This window comes from Aplysia californica, unplaced genomic scaffold (genome assembly GCF_000002075.1).
Source record: "Aplysia californica isolate F4 #8 unplaced genomic scaffold, AplCal3.0 scaffold00016, whole genome shotgun sequence".
Lineage (NCBI taxonomy): Eukaryota > Metazoa > Mollusca > Gastropoda > Aplysiida > Aplysiidae > Aplysia > Aplysia californica.
The window spans coordinates 1,780,209-1,797,467 of record NW_004797286.1 but is presented as its reverse complement, the minus strand read 5'-3'; the positions used below and the strand labels follow the sequence as shown (position 1 = coordinate 1,797,467).

Genomic DNA, 17,259 nt, shown 5'->3' with positions numbered 1-17,259 from the left:
GGGGGGAGAAAGAGAACTGTCTATGTTGGGCCATTACTCATATGCATATTTGCCACTTCCTCGCTAATGAGCAGAACGCACTAAAATAACAACAACCGCGAACTGACGCCAAAGAGTATTCTTTTACTCTGGAGACGAGTGCTGTAAATCTGTTCTTGTACGCGAACTCAGTGTCTAAACAGAAAGAAAGAGGGTATGATACACCACAGTAACTATTAACATCTTGGCATAATATGTTCGGTGGTCAGGAAAATACAGGCAGAAAACGCAGTCTCACGAACTAAGATTAAACCCCAAAAAACCCCAAACAAACTACAAAAATATTTGCTTTTTGTTGAATTTGAATATTAAAGTTAATCAAGAATTTTATATCGTTTATCCTCCTTTTATGTCGGCAAATTGTGCCAACTATGATTACGGAAGTAGCTACGGCGTTTATTTTTTTCTTATTCTTTTTCCCCCTAATATACCCTTTTCTACCTTCATGGCACTAACAGAGACAGAAAAGTACAGGGTTTAAAAAAAGAAAATTTTTTAATGTACAATTTTTTAATTGATATTTTCCTCCACACTGAATTTTTGCGTTTCAAATGGGTACACAACATTTGGAAGTCAAATTTGTCTGATATTCATTTTAGATAAATCCACAAAATAGTTTTGTTCTATGATATAGCGCGTAAAAACCCCCAATCTATTTCCAGTTATGTCCCCATTTTTTTAAAAGCGTGGCGCATTAGTTCGCATTAGGCCTACCACTAAACATCCCCTACGATTGCGGCACGTCGTAAACTACAGTAGTCTAACAGGCCTACAGAAATTTGCAGATAATTTTTCTCAAGTTTCCTTTACCTGCTGAGATCATGGTTAAGATTAGTAAAGAGCAGAGAGCTTTTTATATTGATCACCACCACCAACTCATTTCGTAAGTTTCGCACAAGGTACGGAAATAATGTTAAAGTGCCCTGAAGGCCTTCTTTAGTGTCAAGGATTGAAAATGTCCATCAGTAAGGACCTGTAGAGACTCAGAACTAAAAATTCCCTAACAAAACGAACACTTCAGGTCAAACACACACCGTTAGCACCCTTTTAAACGTCACCATGGTCCAGAATTCATTAGATGAGCTCCATGGGACGTCTGTCCGTAGACAATGTATGCAGCAATGACTTTCCTACATCTCAACGGTCCGCTTTCCCAAAGCGAATCTTCTTCTAAGACTATTCCATTTTCCTGTTTGCGAAGCTTTAAGACTCCTCGATGGTCTTGAAAAGGGTGAACATTTCCTCTATGACATTTGGTTTCTTGGCAAAGCCCATATTCACCTTTCAAGTTATATAAACTCCACAAAATATGCTGTCTCTTTGGGCAACCTCACCCCCGTTTGTCTCCAGAAACAGCTCCATACTGTAAGTTGTACAATGTATGTGTGGCTTTGAGTACTCATGGTTGAGTGGATCCTTATGTTTGGCTACCATTGGTTCTCGGAATTCCCTACTCCAGAAATACTTTTTTAAAAACTCTGTAGAAGAAAAAAAATATTCAAAGGTTACAGGGAAGCAAAGATTATATCTTTAAAATAAAAGGAAAGGAAAAAAACAAACCAATCATTTCATGCATGACTTTCCTTACAAGATCTTTTAAATTGGTGCATTTTGCATTTACAGGTGATTTTTATAAAAGCCATTTCCGTTTTCGAAAATAGGTTTCTTTTTTTTGTGAATTTTAGGTCAAACAAATTCCTTTCGAATGAATTATATCTGTTCCAAATTACAACATTCTGGTACAAATTTTGTTTGAGATATTTAGAAAAAAGTTTTTTGTTTTACCACCCTGATATCGCGGGTGGTTCGAGGGCGCCACAGGAGGTCCTATTTCTTTACTCTCCTTCTGTTGTTTCTGTCTCTCTGTTTTACATTTTCTTACCAAGTCGATGTACTTCTCTTTACTCAAACAAAAAGAAACAAACAAGAGAAGTACAACCAACTAATAACTATATTATGCCAGTACCTAGTTCTGAGACATTTGACGTAAACAAATTCGCGTTTGACAATGTGTCACGCTTTTTCGAATGCAAATTTTTGAATATCTTGATTACAAATCCGGATAAGCTTACGGTTTTGATCGAGCAGATAGAATATTTGTTTCTGACTCCATGGTCCTAGAAACACAAAACGCCAAATGTCAGATAGAACTTTGTAATTCTAAGGTAGCGAAATGTCAGTGCAAACTTAAAAGCCATTTTTCTACCTGGAGCAATATGACCCTTCAAATTGTGTCAGAAAGCCACAGGAAAGAATCGCGATTCTCCTTTTTTCATTCAAATTACAGACATTTCTTCTTTTGTTCAATTGAATCCGTCAAATGTTTCTGAAATGCTAAGGCTTGGAATAGAAAGATTTAAAAAAATATATCTTATAATAGGCTCCCCCACTATAACACAAGCACAATGCAGCACAAAATAATAGAGAGGGTGCTCACATGTCTGACAAAGCTGTTTACACGTTAGCAGCACCCCAGATGTAAACAAATTATGCAGTTCTGACATTTGCCCCTTTTTAATGTCAATTCTACTCATGGTAAGGCAACGTAATTTGAATACTTTGATCTATGATGAAATGAAAAGCCCGTGAGACCACAGGAAGAGCTGAAAGCTGAAACCATGTGGAAAATAAAAGTCCAAGGTAGGGCTCAATCACATCTTTACAAACCACCATGACGGATGAGTAGTTCTTCTATGTGTGACATACTATAATGAGCCAATTTTCAACAGAAACTCCCATCCCCTTTTTTCTGCATGTCTGCCTGCTGATGTGAGATGTAAAACGATAGCACAGCATGTCTAACAACATTTTATAAATACCGACGACCCTAAATCGGAGTCGAAAAATTACAAAGTAGAAATTTCATACTCGCGGCCTTTTACACCTAAGTTAATTAAATATTAGTGTGGCCAGCACGCCTTTCTCACAGGTACCTTTTTGCTGAGGTGTTGCCTTGGATTTTAAATCACTTATGTCTATAAACAAACATTGAGAAGACTAAACAGTCATATCGGTACTTTAAAAAATACATGTACTTGTCTGTGGAATAATTGATATTACTCAGGCTCACCCCGGGCTATGTCAATTCCAGCATTATTGGGTCCACCTAAGCCTCAGACTTTTAGGCTACAGGGTTAGGGTAGGGTTTTCAGTTTTATCAGAATCTATGAGTAGTAATTGGTCTCCGAGCCTTTTGTTTGTTTTGGTAAGTGTTTTACGGCTCTCGCAAAGGCATAAGGTGATATGGGCGAGAGGGACACATTAAACATTTTTAGTTTGGTAGGAATTAATTTTTTGTTTTTCCAGGGTGGCGGTCAAAGCCTCCTCTTATCGATTTTAGGATCACCGAGGGATCTTTTACGTGCACAACTTGCACTCGGGGCTTCCGAGATTGTTTGCCCTTATCAGAGAAGGCTAGGTGTTCGATCTTGCCTACCCTAAGATCAGGGGTGTGGCTGAAAGACAGCAGAAAGAAAAACCCAAGGAGTAGCAGTAGAAAGGCTGCAGAAAGAGCCAGGAGCCCAGAGGAGGGAGGGGGCGGGGAGGGGATGGGGGGCGGGGGCACCCGTGCCTTTATACGGGGAGCCCACTACAGATGGGATCCGCCGATAGAGCCGATTGCCCGACTAGGTCGCCTAAAAAACAAACGTGTTTGTGTTCAGTTTCCGGCGACCAAGTCGGGCGATCGGTCTGATCCAGCCGTAGTAGGCACCACGTATGTGGCTCACACAATTGGTATTAGCTCTATTAGAATATGGCATCACGTATCGATTCAAGCAGTATCTATTTTTGCTGCCTCCGCCGTGGCAGTCAAAGATCAAAGAACTAAACCAGCGTCTGTGGTGTAGCGCTTAAGTGCTTTGCTGTCGCACGCAAGAGACCCCGAGTTCTGATTCCCATGTGGGGAGGAATTTTTATCCTGTATCTCGGTCTGTCTGCTAGGATGTTGTATCCTTTTCAGCCTGAAACCTACCTCCTAAATGATCTAATTTGTATCGATGGGGGCGTAAAAAATCTACATAAATATTAAAAAAGAAATTAAAGAGCTAAGATCAAAACAATAGTTCCCCCGCAGTTGATCCCCTTAGCTATCGTATTCTGATGACAATGCATTGCATCATCTCTACAATGACCTTTTCAGCCGTTCAACATGCTTATACCCCCCCCCCCCTCCCTGCAGGTGGTTGGATGGTGCCACTGATAGGTTCTTATTCTTTACTTTCCCTCTGTTGTTCCGTCTGTCTTACCTTTTCCTATACTAAAAGACCAATATTGTGTCGATGTGCTTCTCATTACTCAAACAAACAAACAAATCCCCCCACCCCCTTTTTTCACCCTTTCACCTGAAGTGTTACTTCTCCTTTTCACTTTTCTAAGGGAAAAGGGGGCTACCTACGACCCAACATAACGGTTAACATGGAATGTATGACAAAATGTGTCATTAATACTATTGGCTCCATCCTATTCACTGCTTCATAATTATTTTCAGATGGATTCGAAACAGGGGCACCACCAAACACCTGCTGGACACGCTACCCGAAGCATGGTGGTCGTGGGACACAGACAACCATCTGTCCTTACGTCATTCGGCTGTCATCTGAAACTTATCTACCAGGACAAGAGATTACTGGTAGGTTGCATAACTTTTGACATGCCAATCTCAGTGTTTTTTTAATTTAGGTGTTTTACACCTCCATCGACACAAATGGATGTTTTAGAAGACGGACTTTCCCCGTGTAGGTTTGAGAGGGACCCAACATCCTAGCAGAAAGACATAGATTCTCAAAAAAGATTTCTCAGCACTCGGAAAACGAACTCGGGTCCCCTGAATAAGGCAGCTAAGCGCCTAACCGCTGCATCACAGATGGTGACAACCTTAGTGTAAGTTTAGGAAGGCAACCATTATCTCGACTGTTGACCTTCTTTGATCCTACTCTGTAAAACTTTTGTATGTGAGGAGACTGTTTCGAACAAAATCCCCGAACTAGCAATATGTTGCCATGGTAACAATAGCGACGATGATATGTAAATTCTCGTAACCCTTTTGTCTCTAATTTTTTATAATGGGTCTCACGCTTAGTCATGTCCGACTCAACTGGTAACTAGGAGCGGTGAACAGAATCGACTCTAAATCTTTTATATAATTTTTTTTGCTACTTCTCCGTAACCATTCCAGACATAAGGCTCACATGTTACCAGCTAATGTAGAAATATGCTGGCTACAATGCTAAATGGGATTTAGGCTTGTAACTTCAATCTTTATTTAAAGTTGGCAAAAGTTGAATTTTCATGAAAATTTAACACGTTACTTTGACACTTCATATAAAGCAAAATGACTAAATTTATCAAAACAAAATTTAGCTTTGTTAATGGCCTTTTGTTAGTCTACATGAAAAGTATCATTGTGTTTGGACAAGCAGTTACGGCGAAGTAGCACTTTAGAATTGTAAACAAAATTCAATATGGCTGCCGTTATCATGGCGCCCATTGTATTTAAATATTTGTCGAATGGCTGTTTTTCATCTCAGCCCCACACTGTGAAATGTTCAACCGGTTTAATAACAAATTACAAAGCAAAAAAACAAACATTTTCTAACAGAAAATTATTTGAGTCTGATGATGATGATGATGATGATGACGATGGTTATGATGATGTTGGTGGTGATGATGATGATGATGATGATGATGATGATGATGATGATGATGATGATGATGATGATGATGATGATGATGATGATGATGGCTTGCATTTGGTTTTTACCCTTTGTGTACAACGTTTTTTCAAAGTCACAATAGAAGACCCAAAGCAACAAAGAACATTTAGCGGCTTCCAGATTGCAGCCTTCCGTAGCGGGAGTAGTGAGCCAGGAAACACAGAGGAGGCCGTGGGTCGCTTCACTCAAGTGCCGGAGGGAAAAGTTCGACTCTTCTCTTGTTTCCCTGGATACAAAGTGAGTGGAGGTTTAAACAATATTGTGTAAGTGTTTTACAATGCTTGCAACTGCATAAGATCATATGAGCGCGCGGGACACATTAAACATTTTCAATTGGTAGGAAATTTAGAAATTTTCCCAGGTGGCGGCCGAAGGCTACTCTTATGGGTTTTGGACCACCAAGGGATCTTTACCGTGTACAACGTGCACACGGGACCTGCGAGACTTTTCGCCCTTATCCGAGAAGGCTAGCTGTAGATCATTCCTACCATAAGATCAGGGAGGTGACTGAAAGACAGCAGTAAGAGGGAGCCAAGGAGTTGTAGTAGAAAGGCTAAAGAAAGAGTCAGGACCCGAGAGGAGGGGGGCAAAGGAGGTGAGGGGGCGGGGGCAGAAAGAGGAGACGAAAGCAAACGACAGAACATCGTTAGAGAGCAAGAAAGGATATGCAATGAGAACAGTTTCCGTCGCTATGCGGATTCGAACCAGGGACCCATTGAATGAGAGGCGAACAATTTATCCTCTAGACCACGAGAGCCTCGTTACGGGAGTTTATACGCAGTTTGAAGATTTGTTTGTTATTAGATTGTTGTATACCGGACTAAGTTGGGTAACAGTTTTTCCAAAGTTTTTATAGAACCATTTCTTTTACATATGAGTATCTCAGTCTTTCAGGAAGGACGTTGTGTCCATCTCAGCCCTGGTTGGCCCTAACAGGCAGTATTGAAGCCCGCTTCCTACATCATCTAAATAGTGTCGGAAGGGGTGTAAAATCACCTACATTTCTGAGATCATTGTCCGTGCAGGGGGACGACCGCTCTTTCTTTGAAATTACTCATTACTTGTCTAGTAGATTGTAATAAAGGTGGGCTCTCGTGGCCTAAAGGTTAAGGTGTTGGCCTCTCATTCTAAGGTCCCGGGTTCGAATCCGGATTGCGACGAAACATTTTCTTCTCTAAAATTGTCTCATTTCACTTCCTTTCCTGCTCTCTAACAATGTTCTATCGTCTGCTTTCGTCTCCACTTTCTGCCCCCACCTCCCTCACCTCCTTTGCCCCCTCCTCTGGGCTCCTGACTCTTTCTGCAGCCCTCAAACTGCTTCTCCTTGGCCCCTTCTTACTGCTGTCTTTCAGCCGCTAGCCACACCCCTGATCTTATGGCATGTAAGATCTACATCTAACCTTCTCGGACTAGGGCAAAACATCTCGGAGGTCCTGTGTGCAAGTTGCGCACATTTAAGATTCCTTGGTGGTCCAAAATCGATAAGAGTAGGCATCGGCCGCCACCCGGGCAAAATTCAAAATTTCCTGCCAACTGAAAATGTTTGGTGTTTCCCGTGCGCTCGTATGACCTTATGCAGTTTCAAGCACTGTAAAACACTAACCGAGAAAAATGTTGTCATACTGCAGCCTACCTTAATCAGAGGCAAACAAAAAAACCCCCCAATACTGGTAGGGAGTTAGACAAGGGAAACGAGAGATAGATAGATAGAGGGAAACAGAAAGATAGAGAGAGAGAGGGAGAGAGAGCGAAAGAGAGAGAGAGAGAGAGAGAGAAAGAGAGAGAGAGAGAGAGAGAGAGAGAGGACGGAAAGAGAGGGACAAAGACAGAGAGAGAGAGAGAGAGAGAGATATATATATATATATATATATATATATATATATATATATATATAGAGAGAGAGAGAGAGAGAGAGAGAGAGAGAGAGAGAGAGAGAGAAGGGGGGGGGGAGGGAGAGAGAGAGAGAGAACAAGAGAGAAAGGAGGGAGAGTGAGAAGCTGAATGATTTTGAAGTAGTGTTAAAATAGGTGTCAACGCTATCTACTAGTGGTCAGTTGCTTCTGCTTTGACTTAGACCAAACAATGAAGCAAACATACAAAAACAATCTATGAAATGCCGACGAAGTGTATCTAAGCTGCCCTTGGCTGCTAACTACCGCAACATGTCATATTAACATCGCAATTTTTATATATTCCCAAGGAACTGCAAACACAACCAAAATTCTTATACATGTGCCTCCCCAGAACATGGCGACACACATCAATGATCACCAGGTGAAGACAATTGTTCTGAAATGGCGCGCCCCTAACATAAATGTTGGAAATCTCACTTTCAGGTAACTAATGAAATAACGAATTCTAATAATAGTTTCCCTTTAGCGTCTTTTGAATTTTCACCATCTCTCTCTCTCTCTCTCTCTCTCTCTCTCTCTCTCTCTCTCTCTCTCTCTCTCTCTCTCTCTCTCTCTCTCTCTCTCTCTCTCTCTCAGTCTCTGTCTCTCTCTCTCCCTCTCCCTCTCTTTCTCTGTGTGTGTGTGTATGTGTGTGTGTGTGTGTGTGTGTGTGTGTGTGTGTGTGTGTGTGTCTGTTATCTGTCTCTCTGTCTTTCTCTGTCTTTCTCTGTCTCTCTCTGTATCTCATCCTCCTTCCCTATCTCTCCCCCCCCCCTCTCCCTTTTCCCATTTCTCTCTCTTTCTCCCTATCTTTATGTAACGCCCGTGTGGTCAAATTGTTTCTTGACATTTTTTCACGTTGCTCAGGTACCCCAGATAACTTTATAATAATATATTTTAACATACTCTTGTACGGTGGGGGTCACAATTCGAATTTATTTGGAATCTAACCTTCCCAGGGAGAAGTCTGTTCTCTCGCAGTTCTCTTTCATGGCTGTTTTCACTTACTTACGCTTTAACCAATATTTTCAAGCAAGAACAACTTTTTAAAACAGCGCATCGAACTTAGTCAAGAAACGTTAGAAAACGCTGTCTTGTTCAACATTACATTTTCGTCAACGGACATTAACATTTGTTGCAGGACTACAATTGTTGCTGATTTTGAGACTTTCTGGACCCGAGAAAAGAAAAGCCTTACCGTGGACCGACGTGTTAGCGCCCCTGTAGAAGGGACGACGTTCGCGGTACGTTGAAATCCACACCACTCTAAAGTACAACCTTTCTTTGTTTTTAAATATCACATACAATTATGCATCCGTTTCTAATAATATCTTTCAATGCAATAATAATATCTATCAATCTATAAAGCATTAACTGTTCTTTGTATATGGGTTAAAGAAAATTCAGCAGTCTTCGTTTGTTTAGGTTCTTGTACGTGAACCTGCTTAAAAAAAAGATTTAGAACTAAGTAGACACAAGAATTACTTGTTAAATTGTTTAAAGTGGTAATTTTTACTTCCAGCACTGGGTTACTTTCATACAAAACAGAGCAAAAACATTCACACTGATTCGTTTTATTTCGCTGTGAGGGGGTATTCCGGCGACGATATTATTATTACGTCGTCGAGAAATTTGACTTGTGGTCCGTAATTTCATTAATTTGTCAAAATTTGAGATAATCAATGAATTCCTACGTCCAGTGTCCGTTCGACTGCACTTTGGGTTAAGATCAATAGCACTGTGTGCACCTCCCTCCTTTATCTTTAAAAAAAGACGGCTGAAAATTCTACAAACAGCTTAATCTTTACAGTTTTTCATTTTAAATTGTTCCAGTTGTATCCTTTCAGGTTTACCCTCTGACTTCACTTGTCAAAAGCGTTGACCTCACAGACTGTGGAGAGACCAAGGGCTGCCTTCTCTATCCCCGCCAGTGCACTGGCAACAACTGTATCGCCGCCGTCAGTTTCCAGTATCGTGTTGCAACAGACGATTTCTTCATCGAAATGTATTCAGATGCTGCAAAGAATTACGTCGCTGTGGGATTTTCGGCCGACAAGAAGATGGTAATATTAATTATATTGTGGTAGTTGTTTGATTGCTGTAGATTTGTGTCCAGGTTTCCCCTCTATGATGTCAGTTTTATTTATTTAAAAAAAATAGTTCTAAATACGTGTAACTAAATAAGAAATATTTCCGTATTTGTTAGACGGCTGTATCACTCTGAACCCTTGCTAGCCCTAGCAGGCAGGATTGAGAATTTATTACCGCTTATATGATCATGAAGTGTGAATGTAAAACATCCAGTAGTTAATCTAATCTAAGCTATCCAACTAATTTGTTTGTCTTTTAGGACAATCAAGTAGAACATGACACTCAAAGTTCATTATAGATGGTGAAACTACCATGGAACTAATAAAGACAAACACACTTACTGCTGATCTTCAAAGCGTAAAGCGCAACAAATGATACTTGATCACCGCGAGTCTTCAGCATACAAGGTAATATGCCTTGCTTCAATGTAGATGAACCTGATTTGAATCCTAAAGGGAAAGTTCTTGAACATGTATTATGTGGAGAAGTTTTCTAGAGTCCCCAACCATTTGCTAGGCCACATAGAGCATGGGCGTCAAATTCGGAAGTTCCTCCAATTTGATAATTTAAAAAGGCGTTGAGCCCACACCATGGTTGACAAATTAATAATAATAATAAATAGCATTTGTATATCGCATGTCCCCACTGGAAAGCAAGCTCTATGCGTTTTACACTATATTAATACCCCAGCAGACCATGGACACTCAGAAACATTCTCAGCTTCCCGGGAAGCATACAGTGCAAGCAGCTGGTTAAGCGCTCAAACACTAACAAACTGACAAGATCTTTCACTGTCTACAGCTGGGTACCCATTTTCACCTGAGTGAAGTGAGGAAAATTCGTGTAAAGTGTCTTTCCCAAGGACATAACGTCGGGCCCACGGCTCGAATCCCCGAACCCGCAACCTCACGATTACGTGTCCGGTAGCCTAACCACTAGACTACCGACGATCTCTTGTCTGAAATAAATTTATCGTTTATAGGTTTGTTTGACCTATTCATTTGTGAATGGAATGGGTTCACTTATGAGTACCACTTCTATTTCTCCCGAAGATATTATTTTGAAAAAATAATGTCAACACTTTAGCAAGACGGATTGTCTGTAGTAGTGGTCTCATTAAAAAAAGTGCAGTATCTTTCCCAAAGTGTAAAACGTCTAAGGTATGTCTGCCATGAAGTTGCTTTTATACTTCTACTTCAGCAGAGAACGTGGTTTAGGCGGCTCTCGTGGTCTAGAGGTACGGTGTTCACCTCTGACTCGATAGGTTCCGAGTTCAAAACCTGACAGCGACGGAAATTTTTTCTCCAAAACGTTACCCTTTTACCTCTTTTCCTGCTCTCTAGCCATGTTCTGTCGTCTGCTTTCGTCTCCACTTCCTGTACCTCCGCCCCTTTTGCCCTCTCCTCTGGGCTCCTGGATTTTTTCTGCTGCCTCTCTACTACTACTCCTTGGCTCCTTCTTACTGCTGTCTTTCAACAACTCCTCTGATCATAGGGTTGGTAATATATAACACCTAGCCTTCTCAGATATGGTCGAAAATATCTCGGAGATCTCATGTGCAAGTTGTGCACCTTAAAGATCCCTTGGTGGTCCTAAAATCGATAAGCGAAGGCTTCAACGGTCACCCGGGGCAAAATTCAAAATGAATTCCTACCAAAATGGCGCGCGCTCATAAGACCAAATGTAGTTGCGAGCGCTGTAAATCACTTGCCAACAAAAAAGAGCTTTGTTCACTGACTGCATTCATTGGCTTCTTCTCTACTTTCCATACCTTTCTCCTAGGGCCACGAAGAAACAATCTCCTGTGTCGCCCAAGATGGTGAGATGAGCATACAACAGGGGTGGAATCCAGCTCTCTACAATGAAAGATTGCTCACTGTAAGTAAGCACTTCTGGTATTTTCAATGCAGTGTAAATAAACATACATCATAATTTTATAACGCACCCATTGTGGTAATCCTTGCCTAGCATCGAAGCAAGGAAGACAGATCTAGATGTTTTATTGGTTTATTAATAACCTATCAGTTTCCCTCTTCATTGTTTCTATTCATGAAAAAAGAGTTTCACGTAAAATGAATATACGAGTATTTGTGATGTCCTGCGGAAAGACGGCAATTTTCCATATTGAGTGAAACTGCATCGTTTAACAAAAATGACATTTGACCAGTCTCATCGGGCCAGTGGATCTTAAACAGTGGTTTAGGATGGATTTCGATAGGAATAGTCAAGATAGCTCGATTACCCACTTTGGCGTTCTAAAGGACCCTTGGTACGTAATCAATTAAAGGAAAAAAATGGTATTGGCTTGACAGGTATTTCCTTTCGTAAGTCACTCTGTTGCGCGTTAAATCGTATCCAAGATCCAATGCAATTGAAACTGACTCAGAACGATACTTCCAAGTCCTTAATTTGAGGCTGAAATGTCTTTTCTTCTTAGGTCATCCCTGGTAGAAGTTGAAATCAATGTCCTATAGTGGGTTGTTTGTAGATATTATAGTCAGTCGTGTGCGTCTTATATAGGTTTGTAAAAAAATTCAACAGAAGACACGTTGCTGTCTCTATAGTACCACATTTGTTAACTGTTTAAAAATATTGTTCCCAGCGTTATCTTTCTGATATGGAAATCAGACAAGCCGATGGGCGACTTGAGTGCCGCTTTGTCCTGGCACGTAAGTCATACGTGTACCGTATTGATGGGTCAGCAACTCGTCTACAGTATAGCAACCTGACGTATGACCGCGATGACCCGTGGTACATCCAGCTGGCCTGGGGCAAGAGTATGCCAGGTAAATAGTGAAAATAACCTGTAACAGATGAAATAGCTCGCCATGTCTTCTGGAAATAAAGGCTTTATCTAGAAAGTTAAAAAGTAATACATTTTTTAAAAATGTCTTACAACGGCTACGATTCAAAGTTAGATTTTCCAGATTTCTGTCCGGTTTGGTTTAATAGAATTCCTTTTCTTTCTTTTGATAGAAATGGGGAGATGGGACACGCATGGCTATTGATAGCAACATTTCATAGCTTCCCAAGTCTATAATATTTTTCAAATGTTTAATGTGTCCCGCACGCTCAGTTTCGAGCGCCGTAAAACACTTACCAAACAATTTTTTTTCAATGCTACTTTTTCTGCAAGAGATTTACATTTCAAAAAGTCGTAGTGTTCAGAGATAAAGTTTTTACGTACGTGTGTCATATTCCTTCCACGGAAAGTTTACTCAATTAAACAACAATAGCACTGACCATCTAGTCTATAGTATCAAAATTAATCTCAGCCCATCAGGAGACAATTTTTTTACTCTTTTAGGTACAAACTGTTGTTATTCAAAGATTCAGTCTTCGCCACCTGAAGCATAGATTAAGAGCTGTTAACAGCTTCCACAATGCCAACAGAATAAAATATATTGAACTTATTTTACTGCCATTTTGATTCTTTAGCACGTGATTCGAATATTAGCATAAAAGTGAACTTTTAAAAACAACCACAAAAAAGCCAAATATATTATACGGTCGACCGTGATGGTTGCGCTACTAACTCTCTTTTATTCTGAATTGTGATCCAAGAAATACTGGTAATTCGGAGAAGGCATATGAATTAAAAGTCGCCCTAAAAGTGGGTCTTAAAATACCACACTATTTTGTCTGTTTTCTGTTTTCTTCGTTAGAATCCAACGTGATTTCTTATCACAAAGAAATGCCTGCCGTGTCAGATGACAAAATTGTGATGAAGGACATCGCTGTTTACAGAGGTTCTGCTTTTCCCGTCCTTGTTCAAGCTCATGGTTGGTGCTCTGTGAATTCTTAATTCAAACCAAGATAGTGCTTTGGTTGTTTGATGTGATGTTTTGAATTGCATTATTAAAGCTTCTCATTTTGTTTAAATATTGGATTTTTTTTTGTGAGGTGGAACTGAGGGGAGTGTGTCTCCCATCTTCTACTTCTGAAAAAAAAATCTTGTACTGTTAAGTCGAGGCTGTTGCTATTAAAGTGTAAAAGAGCTTTAAAAAGTAAGGACAGACAATTTATAAATCTATTGATACTTTAAAAACTGCTTCCCAAATTCCGTATTTCTCATGTTCTAAACTACATCGCGAATTTCTTATTTCTCATATTTTCCCAGTGGCTTTAATGGTGGTCAGCTGGATATTCCTCAGCGGCATAGTGACTGTGTTATCAAGACATTACCGAAACTGGATGCCTCGTGTCAGGATCTGTGCCACCAAAGTTTGGTTCCAGGTAACAGATATGTTTTTTGGTGAGGTTTCCCGAACAAAATTTGTTTTCCTCCTTTTCCTTGGAGAATTACTTTGGATCAGCGTGTACAAGGCCATTTTTGGACGAGTAGAAGAATAAGTCCTCTCTTGACCAGTATGGTTCACGGATTTTTTTCTTCAATTTTGGAATCGATTTTTTTACGTAGCTTCTCTCGTTCTCCAAATTAAGCATTCTTTTGAAATTGATTTTAATTTGAAATTCTGAAAGCCTGCCTTGTGTTAAATACATTGTTTCTTCCTACTCGGCAAGGAGACGCGGAAGTAACAATTCGAAAAGGATAAATACTTTTGGTTTTATACAGTTTTGCAGCATTTTCTTTGCTTGTTTCTTTAATGCACTCCATTGAAACAAACCTGGAAGCCCACTGTGTGTAAATAAGTCGTTCTCCCCCCCCCCTCCTCATCTTAGGACAGTTCAATTCTAAGAACAAAGCAGAGGTAGAGCAAAGCATTCTAGATGTCTTCAGTAGAATTGAACTTTATTCATTGACCAACTTGTATTCGATGCCACTGATAACGGTAATCGTTTTTTCCCCCTGTTACCAAAGATCGGACGTAACAAGATAGTTCATTCCTCTCTTTGAGCCAATTAAAAAAGTGTCCACAAAATCCGGTGGCGCCCTCTTCGAAAAAGTGCGGACTTTGCGAACAGAGTCACCCTACTTGTGTGAAAAACAATAAAAGCGAAACTAACAAACTGTGCTATTCCTATTCTTCTTCTGGAGAAACGAAAGAGATCTTCAAAACAAAGACTGCAACGCCATCTGAACCAATGCGTGGACTTTCACGGACACTTTTTGGGCAGAGTGAATTATCTTGTTATGAGCAATCTTTGCTATTACTTCTTGACGAAATACATTTACCTGTACCACTAGTCCAAAAGGGACTGGGTATTACAAAAACTGGTAAGAGACTGCACCCCTTTCTATATTGCTTAAAATAGAGTCTGAGTGATCTTTTGCCAGAATGACATACATCTCCAATGGCGCCAGTCGGGCTAACAATAGAATCCCGACAATACTCATTACATGATTATTTCAAGTGCTGGCATCACTTAAAATGGTTGAAACGCGCTCTTAATGCGACCTTCCGGAAGTATTTATTTACTTTAGTTTCTTCAAACGTCAATAATATAATACATCATCATCACAAAGTCCCAGTTCTGAAACAGAAATCGGTGATCATGACTCGCCATTCGTCTGGTCTTTCCCTATCACCCATACGGTTTTCCAAGTACCTTGTTCTGGGTCTACGTCTGCCTCGTTTTGCCTCTATTTTTCTAGTGAGAGCAATACGTTCAAAGCGTTTTATTTCGATTCCCGTGTCCCATAAACTGCATTTATATCTTTTTAATTCTATTTTCCGTTATGACTGAGGGGCCCGGGTTGGCATCTTCCTGCATTATCTCATTTGATTTCTTTTCCGTCCTTGAAATTCTCACATTTCTCCTAAAAAACCACGAAGTATTGAAATAACAGACTGACATTTTTTCACTGAAAAAACCCCCTAAAAAACATCAGCCTAGGCAATATATTTTGTTACCCAAAACGTTGGTGCGGATGATTGGAGGACGCCCCTGGTAGGTCCTTCTTCTTTACTATCCCTCTATTATTTCTGTCTATCTGTCTGTTTCATTTTTCCAGAATTAAATGACCATTGTTGTGTCGATGTGCTTCCCTTAACTCAAAACAAACCAAATGTTGATTGCTGTGTATCGACGGACCATTTCAAAATCTTCACAACCACGAGATAAGTTCTTTATATTTGCAATGCAGACAGTGAATCGAATGCTAGTCATTAGTTCTCTCTCCTATAATGGACATATGCTGTTTTTGTATGTTTTTTTTAGTCAGAGCAGTGCTTTTCATCCTTTCTGTAGCCAGCGCCTACTCTTGTCCCCTTTTTTACAGGCCTTAATTTTCGTATCACCCACCTCTATGTACACCTATTTCCAGGCAGGGCATTAGATGATACCTGTCATTACCCGGGTGATCTTCACTGCCCTCTAGTGTGGTTTCGTCTAGGTTGTGTAAAGTCTATCAGTTGTCAGATATAAACAAGAAAAGATGCTAAGCATGAAAATAATTATTACTTATTATGTAATTGATAAGGTTAATTATTTCTTATAGTGGAATGTTGGTTTATTCTTCTAAAATCTGAGCCATCGATGTAAAGCTGTACCATCGTGAAAACGTCACATTTCTTTTGTTTCAGCTCCACAGAACTCTGGCTGTTATAATGTTCATCTTCACTGGGATTGGTGTTACAGTCATATTTGTACATTATGGCGCAGTCATACGTAAGGTTAGTGCTTTGCACAGACTAGGGATAAAGATCTAACTTGGTAAAGGCGGACGGATTTATAATACTAATATGTATGATAATGGGAACGTTTTAGTTTTATAAGGAAACAAAATGTTCTTGGTGCAAGACTTCCTATATTGTTTTAAAAGGGAAATAAACGTCTTCGTATTTGCATGCTTCTACATGATATGTATTTGGAAGATCACACATATCAAATGGCAAGACAACATGACAAACATGGAAATCCTTCATCGTGCCATCTCGTCTTTGGTTATGTCCCTCATTAGCAAAAGAAGCCTTCGAGAGCTATGCCATGTCATTGTGAGCAGAATGGATGATAGCCGCGTACCAAAATAAGTACTGTTTGAAGAATTATTGGAAGGGAAGCTTTTGTAACGTAGAGGAATACCAAAGTTGCGTTTCAAGAAGTGTTGTAAACATATTGAAAGCTGCATCATTGACCCACAGAATGGAGAAGAGCATGCTCAAGACTGTCATAAGGAAAACAAATAAGCATAAAGGATGGCCAAAAGCGACTGCCGTATAACACCTATTAAAACAAACAATTGCATAAAGATGTGAGACATGAGACAACTAGTTGTGACTGTTCAAGAAAAGTGAAATGAGCTAAGTCAACGACGAAAAATATCAGGACGTCGATGTACATCTCCCTAATCCAAGACTCATGCGCTTAAATACAACAAAGTCAGTCTCTCAGTCGCGGGATGAACCAGTAATAAATAGAACTGCTTACGAGAGATCTGCGGTTGAAAAAACCAGCAACACACTTTAACTTTAAGATTGTTTACGACCGACTGCGACAGACGGAAAGAGCCATAAAATAAACATAATATTATATGTGTGTGTTTAAATGTATGTGTGTGCATGCGTGTATGTGTGCGTGTATGTGTACGTGTGTGTGTTTATAGGTGTGTGTGTGTGTGT

General features: G+C 40.0%; 1 protein-coding gene across 1 annotated transcript in view; it reads left to right on the top strand.

Moving 5' to 3' along the window:
* LOC101855310 (putative ferric-chelate reductase 1 homolog) overlaps window positions 1–17,259 on the top strand; it is a gene marked incomplete at its 3' end in the record, with an annotated part of 30,534 nt that overhangs the window by 10,230 nt on the left and 3,045 nt on the right. Inside the window, 10 exon segments of the mRNA XM_013085826.2 lie at window positions 4,529–4,669; window positions 5,827–5,990; window positions 7,998–8,089; window positions 8,787–8,889; window positions 9,493–9,708; window positions 11,519–11,614; window positions 12,339–12,522; window positions 13,402–13,518; window positions 13,857–13,972; window positions 16,225–16,314. Coding sequence (XP_012941280.1) covers window positions 4,529–4,669; window positions 5,827–5,990; window positions 7,998–8,089; window positions 8,787–8,889; window positions 9,493–9,708; window positions 11,519–11,614; window positions 12,339–12,522; window positions 13,402–13,518; window positions 13,857–13,972; window positions 16,225–16,314 — 1,319 coding nt within the window.